Source organism: Ambystoma mexicanum, chromosome 14, assembly GCF_040938575.1.
Source record: "Ambystoma mexicanum isolate Mex_15411 chromosome 14, UKY_AmexF1_1, whole genome shotgun sequence".
NCBI classification, from domain to species: Eukaryota; Metazoa; Chordata; class Amphibia; order Caudata; family Ambystomatidae; genus Ambystoma; species Ambystoma mexicanum.
The window spans coordinates 104,045,195-104,060,105 of NC_090940.1; the positions used below are offsets into that span (position 1 = coordinate 104,045,195).

The 14,911-nt window shown below is 48.1% G+C and overlaps 1 protein-coding gene across 5 annotated transcripts in view; it reads left to right on the top strand.

Moving 5' to 3' along the window:
* Positions 1–14,911, top strand: part of DCAF4 (DDB1 and CUL4 associated factor 4) — a 497,489-nt gene that overhangs the window by 139,483 nt on the left and 343,095 nt on the right. For all 5 annotated transcript variants that reach the window (XM_069638614.1, XM_069638618.1, XM_069638619.1 and 2 more), the window contains exon 5: positions 544–632. In XM_069638614.1, coding sequence (XP_069494715.1) covers positions 544–632 — 89 coding nt within the window. The remainder of the gene's footprint in view (positions 1–543; positions 633–14,911) is intronic.

The window sequence follows — 14,911 nt, forward strand, 5'->3', positions numbered from 1 at the left end:
GCTATGCATACCTGGACAAAATAATTGAAAGCAAGAAATGAATAAAGGCTCTTTGTAAAATAGTCTTTTATTTGTGGCATGACTAATTGATTATGGGCCTCATTACGAGTCTGGCGGTAACGGCAGCGGTAAAACCGTCTGGTTACCGCCAGACTCGTATTACCATTCCGCCTCCGTGATTCCCGGAATTACCGGGGCATTGCAACCCCGGTTTCCCGGGAATCACGGAGGCGGAATGGTGTTAATCCCCATTCCCATTGAGTCCTATGGGACTCAATGGGAATGGGGATCATGGAAAAACCGGCAGCATCTCGTAATGCTGCCGGTGTTTCCTCGTTCGCCTGCAGATGGGCAGTGTTAAACCCGCCAGGTCAGTCCTGGCGGGAACATCACCTCCCGCCTGCAGGAGTTGTGATCGCCCGGCATGGGAACAACGGTGGCAGCGGATTTACCGCCACCGTTGTTTCCATACCGGGCGATTTGTAATGAGGCCCTATGACTCTAGACCAACTTAAGAACTTAATGTGTATTTTTTATCCGTAGAAATGAACCAGATAGCCCTCACCACACAGCAGAGCCAAGCACTCGAGAACCCTCCTGCTCCACTACTTTCCAGAGCTTTCCTGCACATGGTATGTAGCCATGATGAGCCTTGAAAACACTTTGCATGTGTTTGGGCTGACTGTGGATAGCAGATCATGCAGTGCTATTTGATGTACCTCCGTCTACTGTCTATACAGCCAAAGAAAGTGAACAGTGTTCTAAAATAAATGTTCCATCCACAAGAGAATCCTTTGTAGTGTGAGGAAGGCCGCTCCCTGTTTTGAATGAAGAGGTGATGTAGAGCTGCTCTGGAACTAGAGGATTGACCCAACAGGGGCACTGTGCCGGTACTATATCCCTTTCCACTGTTTAGCAATAGGTCAGAACCCTAGCAGAGGGCCCTGCTTCTTCACCTATGGAACTCCCACCCTTAAAATGTCGAATTGTAAGGCAGAATATACTTGGTGCAGGGAGCCATCTGAGACACAAGTGTGGCACCTGTGAGACAGGCATGGTGACAAGAGAGACAAAGACTCAGAATGTAAGATTTCAAAACCTTTATTTAAAGTTTCACAATTAGTGTAATATCTAACTACGAGGAAAAGTTGGACCCTAGGCTGAAACAACCTTGCGCTTCACTCTAAACTTGGTTTGCATTATTTAGGTAGTGGCATGGTCACAGTGGGGTGGAGGTGAAGCCCACACCTCCTCTTGGTTAGATTAGAAAAAGGTGAGGCCCCAGATACCCTGCCCTTGTTGGTTGAAAGGATGGATATCAACAAACACAGTAGTTAATTTGAAAACCCAAGAGGTTTTATTGGAGTAGTGGAGACCTATAGTTTTAGTGAGTCAGCCGACACGTGTTTCGACCTTTAGGGTCCTTTCAAGGCTGTCATTGTGCATACATATGTTTTAGCGGTGATTGTGACAAGTGAAGATTTAGTGACATAAGTGCACAGCATGATGGGGAGGGCCCCAATTGTCATAATGATATACATTGGAGTATGTCAATCATACATTGTTAGCCAGATAATGTGAAATCAGAGATATAATATATTATAATCGTCCATGTTTTAATATTCAAAAACAAAACAGTTTTCAGAAGTGATAATGGGAGAGAGGAGAGTGTGTAGGTTAGTCTCTTGGGGTTTTAAGTTGCAAGTGCCAATACAATTGCAAACGTTTTGACCTGGTGTTCTGTCCTTATCTTACCTAAAAGCGGCTTATCTTGCCCATGTGGTTCCTGGCCTGAGTGGCCTCCTGTATAGGCTAAAGTATAGTTAGGTTCGCCCTCTGTAGTGTGGGCCGTTGGTTTTCCTGGATAGGCTGGGGAGAGAATGCGTGTTGATATCCATCCTTTCAACCAACAAGCGCAAGGTATCCAGGACCTCACCTTTTTGTAATGTCTAACTAGCCCTAGCTCTAAAGGGATGTTTCCCTGAAATGATGTTTCTAAGGGCCGTCGATGTCTGAAAGTCCAAATAAAAAGTCAGCTTGTGTCCAAACGTATGCTTGCCCTCACTCTATACAAAAATATGTTAGAGGGTCTTTTGTCAAAAATGAAAAGTAGTGGTTCAACAGAAAAATAAGGAAACCAGGGTAGCTTCCTTGCCAGGTTTGGTTTTAAGCTTATCAAAAAATGTGTTCAAACAGTGGTGCTCGGAAGACCTTTACGACCGGGTCCTTGCAGTGGACTCTTCAGTGTCTTTAACATCCTTGGGGTTCACTTCCCCAAGCTTCAGTCTTTTCAGTATAATAACACAGAACAGTAAGTTTCCAATTTAGCCGGGCCTCTTAGGGTTCCCTTCTCCAAGCTCGGGCCCATTCCAGCTTTCAAACACATAGTTTTATCGGGATTCAGGTATTCATTGTGCATACTTACATTTTCTTTTATTGCTTTCACCTTGGGGTGCACAATTGCACTGTTCTTTTCCACTTTATGCTCCTTTTGTGCCTCTTTCACCTTCCTGCGTTAGTGTGCTTCTTTTACCGTTCTGTTTTATTCACTTCTTTCTTTATCTGTGCCCACTTGCAAACCTTTAATAATCTCACTTTCCTTCTCAGTGCTCACTCACACCTTTCCCTTTCTTTCCTTTCGGGCTGCTTGCCCTCTCTTGACTTTATCTTTAGCTGTGCCCTCTCCTGACTTTCTTGTGTGCCCTTGTTTTTTTCCTTTACTTTGCTTCTGTCCACTTTTAACTTTACATCCTGGCTGCTTGCCCTTTCTTTTAAATCTTTCTACTTTTTGCTTCTTGCTTTCTGCTTCGTGACGTTTCTGTCATGCGAAACTCACCGGGTAATGTAGCGCTGGCAAACGGTTTCTGAAAGATGCTCTGGGTCAGGGGCAGGGTCTTACCACCAGCCCCTCGGGTACCCTTGGGTCCGGCACACGGCCCAAGGGAACAAGCACTTGCTTGAACTCTGCCATCAGGGTTCCAGGTGCCGCGCTCCGGCTCCCCAGAGACACGGCTCCCCAGCCACGCACAGCCATCTTGGCTGCTCTCCTCTAGACCCTCCTTCCTGCAGCTCCCAGCTTTGTATCTTCTTTGGTCCTAGCTCGCTCATCGATCTGTGTTAAACCACACCTTTTATAGCGAAAAAAACTGTCAAGTGGAGTCACGTGTAACTAGGCACTATTAACTGCCGGACCCTGTCTGACTCTATTAGCGGGACAGCTCGAGTTTTTTCTAGGGTAGGTTGCCCTTACTTCCCCCATTTTATTCCTATAGGTAATCTTTACTGATCTGATCTTAGTTGCCTCTTCCTCATCTCAGTATTTGTTGGAGGGGGGGGTGGGGAGATGGGGTGAGATTGGAAATACCCCACAAAGGCTCAGGGAGAGCAAGTTGGGCTATTTCTGGGACTCTGGGAATGTCTCGCCCTTCTGAATCCTCCTCCCAATCCCTCGTAACCCTCCACTCAGGTGGTCCTCCCTTGCTTGTCCACTCCCAGGGTCCAAAAGCGATGGCCCTCCCCTGGCCACCAGAATGGAAGATCCTGAGGGAGTGGGTGGGAGAATACCGTCTGGCTTCTCACACGCCCCATATGGTTTACAAGACGGGCCTACCTTGAAACACAGCGGTTTATGATGGAAATGTGAAAGTGAGCCCTGCTCATGTGTACTGGGAAGGAGGGGAACAGCTTCAGTAATTCAGACCTGGACCCTCACTCCCCCGATTCTGCAGTGACATTGCACAGTTGTTAAAGGATAGGCAGGACATGTGCCTGACTTCAAACCAACCAGCATGCCTCCTAAACTCAACAGCAGCGTTAAACCAACCTGTTGTTACAGATGGCTTCAAGAAAATACCAACTCTTTGAAGACAGTTCAAGGTTTTTTCTTTTTTATTAAAGATTTTTGGTTTATTACAAACCTTAGATCGTCACAAATGCCAAATTCAAAACCAAAAAATCGTTACTAGCAATCCTATGTTGATACATTCACATGATTTCAACAACAGAATTTAAAACCGAAGAGCTTTTTCCAAGGACTATGACCTCAGGCTCTCAGTGATTCGATAGAGTCCAGAATCTTCGTAAATACTTCCTTCAGAAATGTAATCAATCAAAAGATTGTTTTGAAGTTTTCTCCCTGAACAAGATGTGAGAAACCTGAAGGTGTCTTACCCGCTAGTCACTGGGGATCTTAGATCCTGGTGGCCAGGACACGGCCATCGTTTTTTGATCCAGTTCCTGGGGGTGGACCAGTGTGGGAGGATCACCTGAATGAGGAGTCCTCAGGCAGTGGAAGTTGGACCTCGTAGGGTGAGACGTGGCATCCCCTTTCAATAACACCTTATCCCCATCCTACTAGTTAGGATACCTAGCAACTCTAGCCCCGACCCCCTTTTCCGACACAAATTCTTCCTCGCAGACAGTTCACTGTGAGCGACAATGGACTAACACCAGAGCCGTACACCTGACATGTCCCCACACAAGGGTCAGACAGAGTCAGGAAATTACTGATAATTACACACACCTGACTTCCATTACACATCCCCACACGGATAAAAGGCGGAGCACAAAAGCACACTCGGAGCAAGGCAAAACGTATTCCGAGATGGCAGTTCAAACCGAGGAGAAAGACGGCGAGACCAGAGAGGGCTGCCAGGAGGGAACTACCCCTGACCTTTTCGGAGAAGAACCACAACTTTCAAAAGGCCTTGAGTATAAGAAACATAAGACCGGCAATTACAGCTGAAGAACGGTGTTATGTGGGTAGAATGTACACAGGGCCCTCGCGCATTGATGGCCAAGGCAGGGAGAAGCGATTGCAGCCGTGGTACGGTCTCAATGGTTCTGACAACAAAGCAGCGCCAGTGAAGTCAGCACAGCCGGTGAATCGGAGAGACTGATAGCAGACCGGACTGTGTTATCGCTCAAGGTTGCAAGTGGCTGTCATGATTCCTGCCCCTCATGTCACCAGCCCTCCAAGATGTCAGGCTGGAGCCAGGCCACAATCACCTACATGGCCCTCAAGGGCCTCTCCATCCCTCCAAAGACCCACTTGGAGTCAGACTTGGCGCTTGTGGCACCAGACTCATTCACTCCCATAGGATAACATTGGGGATTGGACTTGTAGTGCATTGATGGGAACAAGATGGATGCCACCACATATTTTGGTTCCCAGAACTGCATGTGTAGTCTAGTCTTTTGGTTGTGGTCCAGCCCAGAGACACCTGGGATACCCAGAGACTATTTAAGCCACGCCCAGGCTGAGAAACATGCTTTGTGTTTTCTGCACCTGCAGCGTGACACTCACCGTGTTCGGATCGGTCTCCAGTAGGCCTGCATCTTTCTTCTGCGCTCAGCTCCTGCAAGAACGTTTGGAACAGCCTTACCTTACGGCGCTTCTGTGTAACGCTCACCTGATTCCCACGGAGGCGCGGGTCTTGGCAGGAAGCTGTCTGTGACTCGAAAAGTGATGTGCAGGACTCGATTGGCTTCTGGGTTCGAACCTCTTCGCACTGTGTGTCGGACTCGAAGAGTGAGGTTTCTGCAGGTGAAAGAATATGGGGGTTAATGGTCTGGGTTGTTGAATGTCCCTCCCTCTCTCTCTCTCTCTCTCTCTCTCTTTTCCCAGCTTTTTCGTAGAGCCCCCAGGTCAACGTGCTCACCTTATATAGGTGAATGCTGGGCTCTCCATCTGCGTCTGGTGCAGGGTGCCGTTGCCAGTTCCTTCACTGGTGAAACACAGGCCTCTTGAATTCAGAGGATGGTTACCGTCGTTATCTGCACGAGCGGTGAGTTTCTGGACACCTTTTGTCTTTATAGTCTTTACATGCGTGGCACGTTTATGCAGACTCTGTATAAGGCCTTTCCCTTATGTATTGCAGGGCTCTTGAGATGAAAGATGAAGTGAAGCGCCTGGAAGTTCGTAAGTATGGCAAGCGCTCTAACTGTCTCTTTCCTTGCAGCTTAGTTCGTGTTAAAGAGACGCCGGAGTATTCGCAGGCGTTTTATTGCGACGAGCGTGATGGACGTAAGTAAATACCTGCTTAATGTCTTTTCTTTTGCCTTTCAGATGTTGGGTTGTAGGGCCGGAGTCCGCGGAATGCCAGTAAGTTGTTAACGATACTTTGTCTTCACAGGCGGCGATGCAGAACGAAGAAATCCGGAATTCACAGCGTGCCGGTAAGTATGGCAATGCTTTTGTTCTTGCAGGTGGAGATGCGGCGTGAAGAAACGGCCGCCGCCGATGGATCAGGTAAGTAAGCACTGCGTGTAAAGTTCGCCTTGCTAACCTGTTGTTTCTGTTCTTTGCAGGTGCTGATGATGTCTGGATACTGAAATGGTACGTAGGATTCTTGCAGGTCCAGGATCGGAAGAAGAAAGGCCGGAGCAGACTCGGTGAGCGTTCTGCTGCAGATGCAGAATAACGCGAAGCACGCTTCATCTATCGGGTGTGGTTTAAATAGCCTTGGAGTGATGAGGCGTCTTCTTCCACGGCCCCGCCTAGGTAAGAAAAGAGTTCCAGTTTCCAGAAGAGTTCCAGTGCTGTATCCAGGGAGTGCAGCTGCCCCACCCAGGTAAGAAAGTAGTTCCTGTTCTCAGATGGCTTCTAAGTGGCTGGTAAGTAAGCAGCATGGTCTGCTGCAGGTAAGTCCACCCAAGCATCTTCACACCTATTATGAGCCCGGCGCTTCCAGTGCCGGGACCAATGGTTTTGATGAGCCTGGTGCCACCGGCGCCAGGACAAGGTCCAAAAGGTCCCAGTGGGGACCGGCTGGTGCTTAGGACTAGGGTTAGGGGCCTGCTTCCAAGGACGTTGGGCTGGTCCTGGCTCCTTGGAACCAGTGGAAGCAGTGATCATGACAGTCTGGCCATCATTCATCGCTCCTTCTGTTCTGCAGGCATCTTCGGCGGTGTCATTCCCATCCCGGCACGCTGCTTCCTAAGGAAAAGGGAAAAGAACAGAAAAAAGGCATTAGTAAGCATTCAGCAAATCTTCGCTTATTTTTAAAGACTGTGCAAGCTTCAAACGCTTACCTGAATCCCTGCCGCTCTGGGGGAACTCTGTCTCCGGAACTTCTCATCCATCTGCAATAGGGAAAAGACACTCCAGGTTAGCGTGGAAACATCTAGAGGCGCCGCAAACCGTGCTTACTCACCGCATTTCTTCTTCATAACCGGCATCCACGCTGAAAATGTTACGGCACCTAAAAGACACAGAAAAAGAACTCGGTTCATTACAAATACGAAAGGGTTGCATCGCGCTCTCACTCACCTTCAGCGCTACTCACCTCAGCAGCACGTCCACATCCCCGGACGCCGGCCATCATCTAAGGAAGGAAAGGAACTAAGTTAGAGAACTGTTCAAAAGACTCATTATACTTACCTGTCGGACTTGCCAGTGAAGTAACTAGGCAGCAACGAGCCCGCATCAATCAAAGCGCCCCTGTGCTGAAAGCAGGATGGAGAGCAGCACACTTTCCAAGACAACAAGGTCCAGTCTCCAGTCGAGTAGACTCCAGGGAAGGGTTCGAGGTCTTAAAAGGTGAGAACAGGCTGAGTGACGTCCCCGTGGATACAAGGTGAGCGTTACCGAACACAAAGCCTCACATCAAAATCCACCTGGGCTTCGTGGAAACGTCAGAAACCAACCAGTTAGCCCACATGTTGGGGCAGCTACGTTCCGAAGTTCATGCAGCCAGGCAGGAGACCAACACCCTGAGGAGAGAGCTGATAGTAGCCAAAGAACGCACTAATGATTTAAGCCGGCAACTTCTCCAGTCACAAGCAGGGCATGCACCATTGCCGGGAAGCGTGCCCTCGAAGCCAGCACCATCAGCCAATCCCGTTCAGATAACCCTTCCTGGGGCACTTCCCTTGGCCCCGCCCGAACGATTTACGGAGGATCCCAAGAGGTTTGCAACGTTCATGAACCAGTGTCGCCTGCACTTCCTTTGTAGACCAGGGGCCTTTCCGAAATGACCAATCACGGGTCGCTTTTGTGCTATCCTACCTGAGTGGTAGCGCCGCGTACTGGTCTGTACCCTTTGTGTCCCAAGACAATCCTTTGCTGCATGACTTCAGGGGCTTTCAGCAGGAGATGGAAAAGCTGTTCTCCCGTCGTACTCATGGGCAGGCATTAGACAATGAACTTCTGTCCCTACGCCAAGGGAATCAAGGCCTATTAACATACATAGCCACGTTCAATAGACTCGCAATTGAAGCAGAATGGCCAGTGCAGAAGAGAACCACGTTATTTCATCGCGGGTTGCGGGGGGAGCTCAAGGATGTTCTCGCACAAGTAGTGAACCCCCCGAAAGACTGCTCAGAATTCATTGACCTTGTTGTTCAACTGGATCATAGGTTGCAGGACCAAAGAGCAGATCGAACCAGACCGGACCCTCGCCCTATGTATGTGCGTTCAAAGGACAATATTGCCCGCACAACGGAAGGTTCAGGAGAACCAATGCAAATCGGGTGGGTCAGATCCCCCTTGATTAAAGCGGAAAGGGATAAAAGGAGACAGCAGCAGTTATGTCTGTACTGTGGAAAGTCAGCTCATTTCCTTAAAGAGTGTCCTGTGAAGCCACCGAGGAGGACGATAGGGGCCACGGACAAGGAAGATACCATCAAGGAATCGGAAAACTCCCCAGCCCGGCAAGTGTAGGGGTCCACTTGTCAAGCGACGAAAGTGAACTACAGACCTCCCATTTTGCACTATCTGTGGTCTTGATCAATCACCAACAACCATCTCGGATGCACGCAGTAAGAGCGTACATTGACAGTGGAGCCGTTGGGAATTACATCGACCAGGATCTTGCGGCAAAGATGGGGCTTCCGTTACACCCTAAAGCAACCACCGACACTGTTACCACTGTCGACGGCACGGAAATAGCTTCTGGTCCAGTATCCCAATGCACTGCAGCTTTAACCCTTCTGTGCCAGGATGGACACCAAGAATCTATCGTTTTCGACCTCATTAAGGCACCATAGTTCTGGTTGATTTTGGGAATGCCATGGTATGTAGCTCACAATCCTCGAATCGATTGGCGAGCAAAAGAATTGGCCTTTCCCAAGACTTGCGCCCACACATATCGCCAAGAGAAACAACCAATAAACACCAGAACCTCCACGCTTGCGACTGTGGCAATCGGCACCCTACCAAGTGAATACCAGGACTTTCAAGATGTCTTTCAGAAAGAACAGGCTAATACCCTGCCACCGCATAGACCATACGATTGCCAATACCCTGATTCCCGGCGCACAAATCCCTTGTGGGCGAATTTACGCACTCACGGAACCAGAAAACCAGCACCTGAAGGCCTATCTTGACCAATACCTGGCCAACGGGTTCATCCGTCCCTCGAAGTCTCCAACAGCCAGTCCTCTATTCTTCATACCGAAAAAGGAGGGAAGGAGGGGGACTTGGAAACGTGCATCGACTATCGCGCACTGAGCCAGATTACCGTAAAAAAACGCTACCCCCTGCCACTGATCCCTGAATTGCTTGATCAAGTCAAAGATGCCCAAATCTACACAAAACTAGACCTGAGGGGGGCATATCACCTTGTTCGCATGAAACAGGGGGACGAATGGAAAACCGCTTTTCGCACCAAATACGGCTTGTACGAATATCAAGTAATGCCCTTTGGCCTTTGCAACGCGCATGCAGCATTTCAATACTTCATGAACGATGTCCTACGGGAATTGATTGATGCTCTAGTGTACATCGACGATATTCTAGTATATTCTGCATCAAAGCAGTACCATGTTAAACACGTCCGATCCGTATTGGAGAAACTCCGTCAACACCAGCTCTACGCCAAGCTCAAAGTGCTCATTCCACGTCTCCGAGGTGGAATTCCTGGGCTTTATTCTCAGCCCGAATGGAATCCGAATGGATGTACACAAGGTAGATGCTATCCTGGACTGGCCATCCCCAAATTCATTCAAGGGGGTTCAAAGTATGCTGGGTTTTGCAAACTTCTACCGCCGGTTCATCCCAGGATTTTTTCGCAAATCGTGCATCCCATCACGTCATTGCTAAGGAAAAGCAACAAAAAGTTCCAGTGGACAACAGAAGCCGAGGAAGCTTTCCACATCTGCCCCATCTTACGCCACCCTCGCGCTGATCTACCATACCTGGTGGAAACTAACGCCTTAAGCATGGATATGGGAGCCGTCCTCTCACAAAAGGACCCCGAAACGGGCCAGTTAACCCTGTTGCCTTCTGGTCGCATAAATTCACACCCCCTGAACTCAATTACGCATTCGCAGGCAAAAAACTCCTGGCCATTAAGTCAGTCTTTAAGGCATGGCGGCACTACCTCTTGGGCGCCAGACACACAATCGGCGTAATAACTGACCACCGGAACCTCCAGTACCTAAAAACGGCAAAGGTCCAATCCTCACGACAATTACGTTGGCCTCTTTTTTTTTTTTTTTTTTTTTTGCTGAATATGACTACGTGATTACATTTCGACCAGGGGTGAAAAACGTGAAGGCCGATGCCCTTTCCGGTATGGGGGTGGAAGAGCAAGGGTATCAGACCCCTGACCCAAAAGCAGTCATCCCGAGTGGCAAGCTCCTAGGAATCACAGCAACCATAACTCAGAAAGAATTACATGAAGAAATCCAAAACCTGATGAGTCAGGAGCAATTACAAGCGTGGAGTGCACAAGGAGAACATTACATGATAAAAGATCAGTTGCCCTACTTCAGGAATCGTTTATGCTTACCAAACCAAGAACTACGAGAACAAGTCATGTCCGGTTATCATGGTTCCTTGATCGAGGGCCATCCCGGAATCGCTAAAACCCTAGCCAAGGTAAAATGAAATTATTGGTGGCCCACGTGGCGTAAAGACATTATCCAATCCATGTTAATGTTAAAGGTCATTTGTACCGCGCACTATCACCACCGGAGTGGTCCCCTGGCGCTCTGGCGGCTCTGAAAGAGGGAGGGAGGGAGTGAGGGAGGGAGGGAGCGAGAGAGGGTGGGTTAGTGGGTGGAGGCTGGAAAAGTGCAATATTGCAGTGATGTGCTGTTGGCAGCCTCAGCTCGGTGGTTCCGTCGGCTGGGCCTGGGGTGTATGCGGCCGGTAGTCGTCGTGTGCTGATGTGCGAGTCTATGTGTGTTTTTGTTTTGTTGTTGCAGTGTAGTGAAGTTTGTGAGGTTTGCTGCGCTAGAGGTTTGTGGTTGTGTTTGGTTTGGAGTTTGAGAGGTGTATGCAGAGAAGGAAATTGTTAGTGGTATTGGTTAGTTTGTATCTCTATCCTGGACTGAACCGGTTGGGCTCATGTAATCTTACACGACTGGATGCTTGTACACCCTGAGCCCCAGGAGGTACGTGCCCGTTTTTGCATTCAAGGCCGTTTGAGGATATAGCTGTCCCCTCCGCCCGCTCCCTTAATAACCTTGCATGCTCCTCACCCCCTCCACATGACTAGCGTAGCTGCTAGTGTCCATACTTCCGATTGTGTGGTGATTGGTGGTATCTTGTCCGTTCCACAGCCCCGTGGTACCTAGTTGTGGCTGTACGGGCTGTGGGGGATGGTAAGGGTTGGCTGGAGTAGTTGCCTCCGTTTCTCTGGGTCTCGAGGGTGGACTTCTGTGTCCAGCGTCAGCCCTACTGGTGCTCAGGGTACTTCTGTCGGATTCTAGGGGTTTGTCAATGTCCCTTTTTTGATGAGTCGTTTGTCTTATTGTTGTTTCGGTTTTAGTCTCTGGTGTTGAAGAGGCAGGTTTTTAGTAATTTTCTGAATTTAAGGTGATCTTTGGTGTTCCTTATTACTTTTGGGATGTTGTTCCAGGTTTTCGTGGCTAAGTGGTAGAAAGCGGTGCCTCCGAGTTTCTTCTTGATTTAAGGTTTTTGTTCCAGTGGGATTTTGTTGGTTGACCTGAGCGGTCTCGTTGGCTTGTAGATTGTTTTTTTTTTTGTAGGATTCTGCTCCTTGTCCGCTGATTGCCCTGTGCGTTATGCACATTGTTTTGAAGATGATACGCTGTTTTACTGGGAACCAGTGTAGTGTTTTTAGGGCCAGGGTGATGTAGTCTCTTCTGGATAGTTTGAGGAGTAGTCTGGCTGCAGTGTTTTGGATCCGTTGTAGCTTCTTCAGTAGGTATTCCGGTATACCGAGGTAGAGGCTGTTTGCATAGGCGATTTTTGACATGATGAGGCCGACGATGGTGAGTGTTTTGTGTGTAAAGGAGAGGAAAGGTAGTATTTTTCTTGCCGTGTGGAGGAGGAAGAAGCATTTCTTGACTGTTGCGTTTATTTGCGGTTCTAAGATTAGGGTGTTGTCCATCAGGACTCCCAGATTTTTTACCACCTTAGATGGTGATGGTGTAGATCCCATTTCCGTTGGCCACGGGATGGCGGTTTCCTTCTCTTGGTCTTTGGATATGATCATGATTTCGGTTTTTCCTGGGTTGATTTTCAGGTTGTTGGCATTCATCCAGTTGAAGACTTCTTTTAGACAGTCGGTTAAGTTTGAATGATCGGCTTGGGTGTCTTCGATCTTGTAGATGATTTGAGTGTCGTCTGCGTAGTTGTAGCATTTGATGTTGTGTTTCTTGAAGATTCTGATTACTGGGGTTTGGTAGATGTTGAAGTACAGTGGTGATAGTGAGGATCCTTGTGGTACTCCAAAGTCGTTGACTCGTGGGGTGGATTTGAAGGGTTTGATCCAGACGGTTTCAGTTCTGTCTGCTAGGAATGATTTAGTCCAGCGTAGTGCTGTGTCTGTTATGCCTATGTCTTCTAGTCTTTTGGTTAGGGTGTCATGGCTAACTGTGTCGAAGGCTGCGGAGAGGTCGAGTAGGATAAGGGCAGATGTTGTGTTGGAGTCTGCGTTTGTTTTTAGGTCATCCCAGATGGATAGTAGTGCTGTTTCTGTACCTCTTGTGGGTCTGAAGCCGACTTGAGCTTGGTCTAGCAGGTGGTGTTCTTCAACGTATTCTTGGGTTAGTTTGTATACGTAGGTTTCGAGGAGTTTGGCCGGGTAGGGGATGTTGGAGATTGGTCTGTAGTTGGAGAGGTCATCTACGTCCCCGCTTGTGTTTTTCAGAAGTGGTTTGATGTAAGCCGATTTGAAGATTCTTGGTACTGTTCCTGTTGCCAGTGATAGATTTAGAAGGTTTCTGAAGTATTCTGCTGCTGTTCCTTGTCCGAGGATTGATTTGTAGATGTCCGGGGGCAGGGATCCAGCAATGAGCCCGCTTTCTTGCTGTGTTTTATCAGCATTGCGAATGCCTCTGCTGATATTTCAGGGTAGTTATTGAGTTTGCGCTGCGGTTCTGATTTAGGTTTGTTTGGTTGTAAGTCGCTGCTGGTTGGTCTCTGTTGGATGGTTTGTCGGATGTCATTGATTTTCTTTTCGAAGTGGTCTGCAAGGTTGTTGCATAGTTTCTCCGAGGGGGTTGGGGTGTTGTCACAGCCTGGTGGGTTTCTCATTTCTTTAATGATACGGAACATTTCTTTTTGTGTGTTGGTGGCATTTGTGATTCTGTCATCATAATGCCTTCTCTTTGCCTTTTGAATTTCCTTCTTGTATGCGCGAATGTGCTTCTGGAACATTGTTTTTTTGTCTGGATTGTAATCTTTCCTCCATTCCATTTCCATCTGTTTGTTTTCTTTTTCATAGTGCTTAGCAGTGGGGTAAACCATTTTGCCATTGCTCTCTTTTTTGATGGTGTGAATGGTTTTTCTGGGGCCATCTTGTCAATTGTATCTGCAATCCATTTGTGTAGTATTTCAGCTTTCCCGTCTAGGTCAGCTAGGTCTAATTCTGTAGTTGAGGGCTTGGTTAACTCCAGTTGTTCGAATAGGTTGCCTTTTTTGACGTCTTTCCAGTTTCTTTTTGTGGTGGCTGTGAGTTTGGGAGGTTGGATGTAGACTTGAGTAGGCAGAGTGATTACGAATGGTATAATGAGATGGTCACTCCACAGTATTTGTATCGGCAGTGCTGTGGTGATGAGGTTTTTTTTCTGCGAATATTGCGTCCAAGGTGTGTCCTGCCGAGTGAGTTGCCCCTTTTACTAGTTGTAGTTTCATGGTGGCGAGTTGTTCAATCAGTGAGTTTTGGGAGTTGGCATGACTGTCTTCGAACCAGATGTTGATCCTATCTTGAGGAGTGTGTGCTCAAAACAAGTCATCCAAGCAGAAACCGGCTGGGCTATTACAACCATTGGAAATCCCACCAGCACCCTGGCACATGTTGTCCCTCAATTTTATTACTGACTTACCACCCAGTCAAGGGTTTAACACTATTCTTGTGGTCGTGGACCTATTTTCAAAAATGGCACATTTCATTCCTCTTAAGGGGCTCCCAAATGCTTCCACTCTGGCAAAGGTATTACTTGAATACGTCTTACGGTTCCATGGGTTACCTTCAGTTTTAGTCTCGGACCGCGGTACTCAATTCGTATCTAACTTCTGGAGAAAATGCTGCTCTATGGCCCAGATCGACATCCGGCTATCCACCAGTCACCATCCCCAAATGGATGGTCAAACTGAGAGGACAAATCAGACGCTCGAGCAGTATCTGCGTTGCCTGTTACACCAACCTGAAGGAAGCTGGTTCGACCTATTATGGATAGCTGAATATGCTTATAATAATTCCCTGCACACCAGCACTGGGCAGACACCCTTTTATACCATGTATGGCAGGCACCCACGTACTTCTGAGTTGGATGTTCCTACAACCCTGGAAATGCCAAAAGTCAAAACCTTGCACACGACCATTTCTCAAACCTTTAAAAGGGCAGCTGAACACCTACTTCAAGCTAAGAATCGCCAAAAGAAGTTTGCTGATCAACACCGAGCAAAGGCCCCCAACTACAAAGTGGGAGACAAAGTCTGGCTGGCGTCTAAACATGTGTCCATTAAAGGAACCCGAACTATCCATCCAAGATA